Source organism: Lepidochelys kempii, chromosome 23 (genome assembly GCF_965140285.1).
Source record: "Lepidochelys kempii isolate rLepKem1 chromosome 23, rLepKem1.hap1, whole genome shotgun sequence".
Classification (NCBI taxonomy): domain Eukaryota; kingdom Metazoa; phylum Chordata; order Testudines; family Cheloniidae; genus Lepidochelys; species Lepidochelys kempii.
In genome coordinates, this window is record NC_136402.1 from 9,298,323 (window position 1) to 9,309,248 (window position 10,926).

The window sequence follows — 10,926 nt, forward strand, 5'->3', positions numbered from 1 at the left end:
ACTATAGTTTCAACCAATCTGCCTGGTACAGAAGTTAGGTTTTACTGGCTGTAATTGCCAGGATCGCCTCTCCAGCTTGGAGTTTAATTTAAGACTGTTAGCCTGGGAACCTGCCTAAAACAGAAGCCTGTTCCAGTCTTAAATGAATGACGTTAATTTAGAAGCATGGCAGGGGCCTACACCAGCCTGGAAAGATTGTCTAGTCTGTAAAAGACTTGTTCTAACTCTGGGGACTGGGAGCTAAACAGCATCAAGCTGCATAGGAATCTTTAACCTAAGCTATTTCCGTTCCCATGGGACTTATATTTTATTTTTCCCCTGTATTTCCAATGCTCCTGACTCTACATCTTTCCTCTTCAAAATATTAGAGCCCACAACTCTCAATTCACACACATTAAACTGCTCTCATCATCACCACCACCAGTGGTAAAAATCTCATCTGAAGCTGATCATGTATGTCAATATATACACACACACATGTTCACTCTTTCACAATGGCCATGCAAAAGTTAAGAATTTTTTTTTAAACTCTACTGCATCTGCAAAACCTCCAGCAGCAATTTCTTTCAGGTTAGCAATTAACCTGATTAACCCACATTCTTTCCACACACTGGCTGCTGTGAAGCCTTCCTGTTCCCAAGAAAACTGAACAGATTTAGCTAGAACTGTCTGCAGCCACATAAACAGGACACTTGGCTCTCTCCAGTCACGTTTTGACCAGTTTTCAGAGTAACAGCCGTGTTAGTCTGTATTTGCAAAAAGAAAAGGAGTACTTGTGGCACCTTAGAGACTAACCAATTTATTTGAGCATAAGCTTTCGTGAGCTACAGCTCGCTTCATCGGATGCATACCGTGGAAACTGCAGCAGACATTATATACACACAGAGATCATGAAACAATACCTCCTCCCACCCCACTGTCCTGCTGGTAATAGCTTATCTAAAGTGATCATCAAGTTGGGCCATTTCCAGCACAAATCCAGATTTTCTCACCCTCCGCCCCCCCCGCCCCCCAAAACTCACTCTCCTGCTACTACCAGCAGGAGAGTGAGTTTGGGGGGGGGGGGCAGAGGGTGAGAACCTGGATTTGTGCTGGAAATGGCCATACTTGATGATCACTTTAGATAAGCTATTACCAGCAGGACAGTGGGGTGGGAGGAGGTATTGTTTCATGATCTCTGTGTGTATATAATGTCTGCTGCAGTTTCCACGGTATGCATCCGATGAAGCGAGCTGTAGCTCACGAAAGCTTATGCTCAAATAAATTGGTTAGTCTCTAAGGTGCCACAAGTACTCCTTTTCTTTTTGTTTTGACCGGTGTTGTTCACTCAGATTCTGGATGTCCTGGAACAACACTCTACCCAACCCATACTTTATCTCCTCCTTCAGTGCTGCTGAAGGCTAGTTGAGAACATTAACATCTACTTAGAGAAGGGCAGGATGCTCACTGCTCTAGTGGAAACATCTCTTCGGACTCTGCTTAAAAGCTCTCACTTGATGCTGACAGTCTCTCCAGTGACTGACTAATATCTAAATTTCCATTTTTGGTTATGACAATGGAAAAGACATTCTGAAGTAGCTCGATGCCTCACACTCACAACTAGGGCTGTGACCTGGGTATGTCACAGATTACCAGGTGCCTGTGCCAATACTAGATCATGAGGCATTAGTCTCTCAACTAGAGTGCATGGTAGAGTGAAAAAGCTGAACTCAGGTGGCTTTGTTCTTCTCCCTTCCACCTGGAGAAGTCCCAGAGACTAGTGTTAGGCAATGTTCAATAGGTGCCCAAGAGATCTCAGATGTGGGGGACCGCAGCATTCTATGTGATATGAAACTGGTGGCAGAGCTGATGGATGAAGAGTTGAACTGCGGGTGAAGGGCGATCAGTAAACAGATGACCCCAAATTTATATCTTTGTCTCAGCCCAGAAAATGTGTTGCTCTTGCAGCAGTGGCTGGGCTGTGGGTTTCTGAGGAGACCAGAGGAGTGGGAGTTTTTAGTTGTCCATGTTTCCTTCCTGAATGGCAGTTTTTAAAAGAGGATGGGATCTGTTGCTGTTTTGTTATTAAATGTATTTGTAATAACTGTCAGCGCACCTACAGCCAGGGGCAAGGGATTCAGAGGCCAAATTTAAATTAACATCATGTTTTTAATACGTGATGAGAAGAGGGCAGCTGGGGAATCAGCCAGGGCTCACCTGAACAACACTCCTTTGATGACCTGCCAGGCATTGGGAGCTTGTTGCTGGGGCTGGTTCTGCTGCTGGGTCTCTGCAGTCGGGGCCCCCGCTGCGGTTCCATTACTCGTTACCTGCTTTGGAGGGAGGAGCGGAGACGGGCTGGTAAGCAGCAGGTTATCTTGTATTGCTGGTGGAAAACGCTCACATGATGGGCAGTGCCAGGTGGTTTCCCCAGCTGTCTACGCAGGACAAGCCCCCATCCAGGGCGGCCGCGGGGAGCCCAGAGCCCCAGTCTGGACCCAGCAGGGGGAAACACCACGAAAGCTCCCATGGATGAAGGGCCCGGGCCATAGCAGAAGGAATTGGGCAGCCCAGGGAGGGGCCCCCGGGCGGGAGAGGAGGCTGGGAGCGGAGTCGGGGCAGCCTGGCGAGGAAGGGGACTGAGGGGCTCAGAAGCGGGGCGCGGAGGGAGGAGGCGGGGGGGGCGCGGAGGGAGGAGGCGGGGGGGGAGCGGAGGGGGCGTCCGAGGAGCGGAGCCGAGGCCCGCGTGGCAAGGGCGGGAGAAGCGGGAAGCAGAGCTGGGACCAGCCTAGGGACGCGTGGGGGGGGGGGGCGGCTGAGCGGAGCCGAGCGGCTCGGGAAGCCGAGCCCGGCCAGGGGAGGCAGGAAGCGGGGAGCGGAGCCGGCCCGGCGAGCGGAGCCGAACCCGTGGGGAGCCGTTGAGGGGCCGGGGAACCGACCCCGGCCCAGGAAGAGGAGGCTCCAGGGGCCCGGCGACGCTCCACGGCGCCGCTACCTGCTCCGGGCCGGAACCAGGAAGCACCGCCACTGTCTCCGGCGCCGCCATCTTGCTGCGCCGATACCTCCGCTGTTCTCGCGAGAAGCTGCTCCCGGGCCCGCCCCTTTTGCGGATCATATGATGATCTGGTCATGTGACTATCGCTCACAGGGGGAGTCCCGGCCACTTCCGGCCGCGGGTCTGAGCTGGGGGTGTGACTCAATGTCGGGGGACGGCTGCCGAGCCCGAGCTGAACCGAGAGGGGGCGTATAGTGGAGCCTCGGGGGGGGGGCTGGAGGTGAGGTCGTGGTGAGCGGGGGGGGGTGTAGTGGGGCTGGAGGGAGCTGAGCCGGGGGGGGGTGTAGTGGGGCTGGAGGGAGCTGAGCTGGGGGGGGGGTGTAGTGGGGCTGGAGGGAGCTGAGCCGGGGGGGGTGTAGTGGGGCTGGAGGGGGCTGAGCCGGGGGGGTGTAGTGGGGCTGGAGGGAGCTGAGCCAGGGGGGGTGTAGTGGGGCTGGAGGGAGCTGAGCCGGGGGGGGGGTGTAATGGGGCTGGAGGGAGCTGAGCCGGGGGGGGGTGTAGTGGGGCTGGAGGGGGCTGAGCCGGGGGGGTGTAGTGGGGCTGGAGGGAGCTGAGCCGGGGGGGTGTAGTGGGGCTGGAGGGAGCTGGGCCGGGGGGGGTGTAGTGGGGCTGGAGGGGGCTGAGCCGGGGGGGTGTAGTGGGGCTGGAGGGAGCTGAGCCGGGGGGGGTGTAGTGGGGCTGGAGGGAGCTGAGCCGGGGGGGGGTGTAGTGGGGCTGGAGGGAGCTGAGCCGGGGGGGGTGTAGTGGGGCTGGAGGGAGCTGAGCCGGGGGGGGGGTGTAGGGGGGCTGGAGGGAGCTGAGCCGGGGGGGGGGGTGTAGGGGGGCTGGAGGGAGCTGAGCCGGGGGGGGGTGTAGGGGGGCTGGAGGGAGCTGAGCCGGGGGGGGTGTAGGGGGGCTGGAGGGAGCTGAGCCGGGGGGGGTGTAGGGGGGCTGGAGGGAGCTGAGCCGGGGGGGTGTGTAGGGGGGCTGGAGGGAGCTGAGCCGGGGGGGGGTGTAGGGGGGCTGGAGGGAGCTGAGCCGGGGGGGGTGTAGGGGGGCTGGAGGGAGCTGAGCCGGGGGGGGGGTGTAGTGGGGCTGGAGGGAGCTGAGCCGGGGGGGGGTGTAGTGGGGCTGGAGGGGCTGAGCCGGGGGGGGGGTGTAGTGGGGCTGGAGGGGGCTGAGCCGGGGGGGGGGGTGTAGTGGGGCTGGAGGGGGCTGAGCCGGGGGGGTTGTAGTGGGGCTGGAGGGAGCTGAGCCGGGGGGGGGGGTGTAGTGGGGCTGGAGGGAGCTGAGCCGGGGGGGGGTGTAGTGGGGCTGGAGGGAGCTGAGCCGGGGGGGGTGTAGTGGGGCTGGAGGGAGCATACTTAGTGGAGGAGTTGAGCCGGAGGGGGCACAGTGGGGCAGGAGGCGTTGGGGAGCTGAACTACTTGAGGGTGTGGTGAGGTGGGGGAGGCAATAGCTTTAATCTCTTATTTTATGTGCCATTAAATGAGTCTCTGCTGCTACAGCTAAAACCCTCGGTTTTGGGCCCCTAATGCTGGATGCTCAATCCAGAGTGTGCTGCTCAGTCTCTGCACCTTAAGTCCCCATCTCCACACTGTGGATATAGCACTTCCCTGTCTCAAAATGGGGTGGTGAGGCTCCATACAAAGGTGCTCATACTACAGTGCTGTGGGTCAGATAAGGGCCTTAGGTAAACGGGTTACATTGATTTAAATCAAAGCCATTTAAATCATTCACTGTAACCATGATTTCCATCAGCAAGCAGGAAATCTTGATTTGAATAATCAATTTTCATCTTATTTTGCATTTGTACTCTTCAGTTCTTTTCCTAAGGATAGGTTGAATCTCATACGCTGATAACCATTAAAACATGTTGATTTGCAACTAAGTATAGTTTTTACACTAAAATGGGTGTTACTTGTTGCTAACCAGGGAGATATACTATATTACTCATAGACTTTAAGATACACGTTTATGCAATTAGATAGCTTAACATATATTTATTCCGATTCTTAATTTTTACATTTTTCTGTTTTGTGAGAAAATGGTGAATGACACATTTTACTAGATTAGTTTTTTATTTGTGATAGGTTTCCAGCTGCATGTGGATGGAAATTAGAATTAAATTAAAAAATCATAAAACAGCATTTTAAAAAGTTTAAGACTATAAGAATGGCAATACTGGGTCAGACTAAAGGTCCATCTAGTTCAGTATCCTGTCTTCCAACAGTGGCCAATGCCAGGTGCCCCAGAGAGAATGAACAGACCAGGTAATCATCAAGTGATCCATCCCTGGGTGCCCATTCCCAGCTTCTGGCAAACATAGGCCAGGGACACCATCCCTGTCCATCCTGGCTAATAGCCATTGATGGACGTATCCTCCATGAATTTATCTAGTTCTTTTTTGAACCCCATTATAGTCTTGAACTTCACAACATCTTCTGGCAAGGAGTTCCACAGGTTGACTGCATTGTGTGGAAAAAATACTTCCTTTTGTTTAAACCTGCTGCCTATTAATTTCATTTGGTGATCCCCAGTTATTGTGTTATGAAAAGGAGTAAATAACACTTCCTTATTTACTTTTTCCATACCAATCATGATTTTATAGACCTCTATCATGTCCCCCCTTAGTCGTCTTTTTTCCAAGCTGAAAAGTCCCAGTCTTATTAATCTCTCTTCATATGGCAGATGCTTCATAACCCTAATAATTTTTGTTGCCCTTTTCTGAACCTTTTTTAAGTCCAATATATCTTTTTGAGATGGGGTAACCACATCTGCAGGCAGTATTCAAGATGTGGGCGTACCATGGATTTATATAGAGGCAATATGATATTTTCTGTCTTATCTATCCCTTTCTTAATGATTCCCAACATTCTGTTCGTTTTTTTGACTGCCGTTGCACATTGAGTGGATGTTTTCAGAACACTATCCACAATCATAGAATCATAGAATATCAGGGTTGGAAGGGACCCCAGAAGGTCATCTAGTCCAACCCCCTGCTCAAAGCAGGACCAATTCCCAGTTAAATCATCCCAGCCAGGGCTTTGTCAAGCCTGACCTTAAAAACTTCTAAGGAAGGAGATTCTACCACCTCCCTAGGTAACGCATTCCAGTGTTTCACCACCCTCATAGTGAAAAAGTTTTTCCTAATATCCAATCTAAACCTCCCCCACTGCAACTTGAGACCATTACTCCTCGTTCTGTCATCTGCTACCATTGAGAACAGTCTAGAGCCATCCTCTTTGGAACCCCCTTTCAGGTAGTTGAAAGCAGCTATCAAATCCCCCCTCATTCTTCTCTTCTGCAGACTAAACAATCCCAGCTCCCTCAGCCTCTCCTCATAAGTCATGTGTTCTAGACCCCTAATCATTTTTGTTGCCCTTTGCTGGACTCTCTCCAATTTATCCACATCCTTCTTGAAGTGTGGGGCCCAAAACTGGACACAGTACTCCAGATGAGGCCTCACCAATGTCGAATAGAGGGGAAGGATCACGTCCCTCGATCTGCTCGCTATGCCCCTACTTATACATCCCAAAATGCCATTGGCCTTCTTGGCAACAAGGGCACACTGCTGACTCATATCCAGCTTCTCATCCACTGTCACCCCTAGGTCCTTTTCCGCAGAACTGCTGCCTAGCCATTCGGCCCCTAGTCTGTAGCGGTGCATTGGATTCTTCCGTCCTAAGTGTAGGACCCTGCACTTATCCTTATTGAACCTCATCAGATTTCTTTTGACTCCAAGATCTCTTTCTTGAGTGGTAACAGGAAATTTAGACCCCCTCGTTTTATATGTATAGTTGGGATTATGTTTTCCAATGTGCATTACTTTGCATTTATCAACACTGAATTTCATCTGCCATTTTGTTGCTCAGTCACACAGTTTTGAGAGATCCTTTTGTAGCTCTTTGCAATCTGCCTGGGACTTAACTATCTTGAGTAGTTTTGTATCATCTGCAGATTTTGCCATCTCACTTTTTACCCCTTGTCAGGGTTCCTTCCCCACTCTGAACTCTAGGATACAGGTGTGGGGACCCGCATGAAAGGACCTCTAAGCGTATTCTTACCAGCTTAGGTTAAAAACTTCCCCAAGGTACAAACTTTGCCTTGTCCTTGAACAGTATGCTGCCACCACCAAGCGTTTTAAACAAAGAACAGGGAAAGAAGACTGTTTGGAGACGTCTTCCCCCAAAATATCCCCCCAAACCCTACACACCCCCTTTCCTGGGGAGGCTTGAGAATAATATCCTAACCAATTGGTTACAAAATCATCAAAGACCCAAACCCCTGGATCTTGGAACAATGGAAAAATCAGTCAGGTTCTTAAAGAAGGATTTTATTTAAAAAAAAAAAGTAAAAATCACCTCTGTACAATCAGGATGGAAAATACTTTACAGGGTATTCCAATTCAAAACACAGAGGATCCCCCTCTGGGCAAAACCTTAAAGTTACAGAAAACAGGAATAAACCTCCCTCTTAACACAGGGAAAATTCATATAAAACAAAGGATAAACTAATCCGCCTTGCCTGGCTTACCTCTACTGGTTGCAATAATGGAGGCTTGGATTAGGATGGGTTGGAGAAGATGGATTTCTGTCTGGCCTCTCTCAGTCCCAAGAGAGAACAACCACGTAAACAAAGAGCACAAACAAAAGTCTTACCCTCTCCCAAGATTTGAAAGTATCTTGTCCCCTTATTGGTCCTTTGGATCAGGTGCCAGCCAGGTTAGCTAAGCTTCTTAACCCTTTACTGGTAACAGGATGTTGCCTCTGGCCAGGAGGGATTTTATAGCACTGTATACAGAAAGGTGGTTACCCTTCCCTTTATATTTATGACACCCCTTTTTCCAGATCATTTATGAATATGTTGAATAGGACTGGAGCTAGTATAGACCTCTGGGGGACACCACTATTTACCTCTCCATTCTGAAAACTGACCATTTATTCCTACCCTTTGTTTCCTATCTTTTAACCAGCTACCGATCCATGAGAGAACCTTCCCTCTTATCCCATGACTGCTTATTTTGCTTAAGAGGCTTTGGCGAGGGACCTTGTCAAAGGCTTTCTGAAAATCTAAATACACTATATCCACTGGATCCCCTTTGTCCACATGCTTGTTGACCCCCTCAAAGAATTCTAGTAGATTGGTGAGGCATGCTTTCCCTTTACAAAAAAACATGTTGACTCTTACCCAACAAATTATGTTCATCTATGTGTCTGACAATTTTGTTCTTTACTATAGTTTCCACCAGTTTTCCTAGTACTGAAGTCAGGTTTACTGGCCTGTAATTGCTGGGGTCACCTCTGGAGCCCTTTTTAAAAATTAGCGTCACATTAGCTATCCTCCAGTCATTTGGTACAGAAGCTGATTTAAATGATTGGTTACAGACTACAGTTAGTAGTCTTGTTTCAGAGTAGCGGCCGTGTTAGTCTGTATTCGCAAAAAGGAGTACTTGTGGCATCTTAGAGCATAAGCTTTCATGAGCTACAGTTCACTTCATCGGGTGCATTCAGTGGAAAATACAGTGGGGAGATTTATATACATAGAGAACATGAAACAATGGGTGTTACCAAACACACTGTAACGAGAGTGATCACTTAAGGTGAGCTAGTACCAGCAGGAGAGCAGGGGGGCGGGTGGGGGAGAACCTGTAGTCCTGCAATTTCATATTTGAGTTCCTTCAGAACTCTTGTGTGAATACCATCTGGTCCTGGTGACTTATTACTGTTTAGTTTATCAATTTGTTTCAAAACCTCCTCTAGTGACACCTCAATCTGGGACAGTTCCTCAGATTTGTCACCTAAAAAGAATGGCTCAGGTTTGGGAATCACATCCTCAACCGTGAAGACCGATGCAAAAAATTCATTTAGTTTCTCTGCAATGGCCTTATTATCCTTAAGTGCTCCTTTAGCATCTCAAGCATCCAGTGGCCTCACTGGTTGTTTAGCAGGCTTTCTGCTTCTGATGTACTTTAAAAAATTTTTGCTATTACTTTTTGAGTCTTTGGCTAACTGTTCTTCAAATTCTTTTTTGGCCTTCCTAACTATATTTTTACACTTCATTTGTCAGAGTTTATGCTCCTTTCTATTTTCCTCACTAGGATTTAACTTCCACTTTTTAAAGGATGCCTTTTTGCCTCTCACTGCATATTTTACTTTGTTGTTTAGCTACAGTAGCTCTTTTTTGATTCTCTTACTATGTTTTTTAATTTGGGGTATACATTTAAGTTGAGCCTCTATTATGGTGTCTTTAAAAAGTTTTCATGCAGCTTGCAGGGATTTTACTTTTGGTGCTGTACCTTTTAATTTCTGTTTCACTAACCTCCTCATTTTTGTGTAGTTCCCCTTTCTGAAATTAAATGCTACAGTGTTGGACCACTGCGGTGTTTTCCCTGCCACAGGGATGTTAATATTTAATAATATTGTGGTCACTATTACCAAGAGGTCCAGCTATATTCACCTCTTGGACCTGATCCTGTGCTCTACTTAGGATTAAATCAAGAATTGCCTCTCCTCTTGTGGGTTTCAGGATTAGCTGCTACAAGAAGCAGTCATTTAAGGTGTCAAGAAACTTTATCTCTGCATCCAGTCCTGAGGTGATATGTACCCAGTCACTATGAGGATAGTTGAAATCCCCCATTATTATTGAATTTTTTATTTTAATTGCCTCTCTAATCTCCCTGAGCATTTCACAGTCACTATCACCATCCTGGTCAGGTGGTCAGTAATATATCCCTACTGCTATATTCTTCTTATTTTATTAATTACATTTATTAATTAAATAAAACCGCCTTAAATGTTCTGGATACATAAGAAAAAAATAAATTTATCAAAACATGTCTTGCATTTAAAATTAACTGATTTATTCACCAAAGGAAGTATTATCTGTTGTTAGTGAATTGAACAGATTGGTTTTGGTCACCATGTCTTTCAAGATTTTAGATCTAGTTTTTATCTCCTCATATCTCATTTTTATCTGTAGACTGAGAGAGGAAAACAAGCTGTACTGTTTTTTTGGTATTTTTTCATATTCTCTGTGTATAAATAAAGCCTGCTGCAGTTTCCACGGCATGCATCCGATGAAGTGAGCTGTAGCTCACGAAAGCTCATGCTCAAATAAATTGGTTAGTCTCTAAGGTGCCACAAGTACTCCTTTTCTTTTTGTTTTTTTTATGTCTCACTCAGTTTCTCGACTTTGAATGAACTAGTCATTAAACTGAACTAGTTGAATAAAGTAAAGTGAGGGAAATATTCTCCATGTACTGCAGAAGAGGCTACTGCTGTCCAAAGCTGGTTTAGCACATCAATAAACTTTGTTCCAAGTACTTAGCCAGGGACTCCCCCAGTTCAGTGACTAGACTGACTTTAGAACTTTGGCAGCAAAGTTGTTGCTTGAATATTATTTTTTATTTAATTTAAATGATGTTAATAGACCACAGAAAGTTTAGACCTTAATATAGGTTGTAATAATTTCATTTCAAATAGGTTTATTTTAAAAAAGAATAATGTAATTAAATGAAAATCCAGTATTTTTTAAAAATAGCATTTTTGTGTGCTGCATGTGTGGGACTAACAAGCAGCCCCCCAGGTAAGACGGAGGATGATTCTCCCCACCTTCAGGCATGGTTGCAAGATGTTTTGGGTTAACCTACCTGCCTTTCAGCTCTGAACAAACAGGTGCATACCGTGCAAATAAGAGTCTGAAAATCTGGCTCAAAACCCAAATTTGCAAAAGTGGCCCCTGAGTTTTGGTATTTTAATGTTTGGTACGAAACTTGAAATGCTTGAATGTGACTATAGTCAGGTGGTGGCACCATTATAGAGATGAGTGGAGACTAGTTCATTGTTCAACAGTCAGTTTTTCTAAGTGCAAAATCCACAAAATCCATGTGCAGATTCAGATTTTCTTTACAA

At 47.4% G+C, this 10,926-nt stretch overlaps 1 protein-coding gene across 2 annotated transcripts in view; it reads right to left on the reverse strand.

Annotated features, from left to right (window-relative positions):
* CLPTM1 (CLPTM1 regulator of GABA type A receptor forward trafficking) overlaps positions 1 to 3,094 on the reverse strand; it is a 48,825-nt gene extending 45,731 nt beyond the window's left edge. Inside the window, exons 1-2 of one of the 2 annotated variants that reach the window (XM_073321916.2) lie at positions 2,975 to 3,094; positions 2,197 to 2,312 (exon numbers count right to left, since the gene is read on the reverse strand). In XM_073321916.2, coding sequence (XP_073178017.2) covers positions 2,197 to 2,312; positions 2,975 to 3,094 — 236 coding nt within the window. The remainder of the gene's footprint in view (positions 1 to 2,196; positions 2,313 to 2,974) is intronic. The other variant, XM_073321917.2, reaches the window with a different exon arrangement.
* Between the last annotated feature and the right edge of the window lie 7,832 nt (positions 3,095 to 10,926).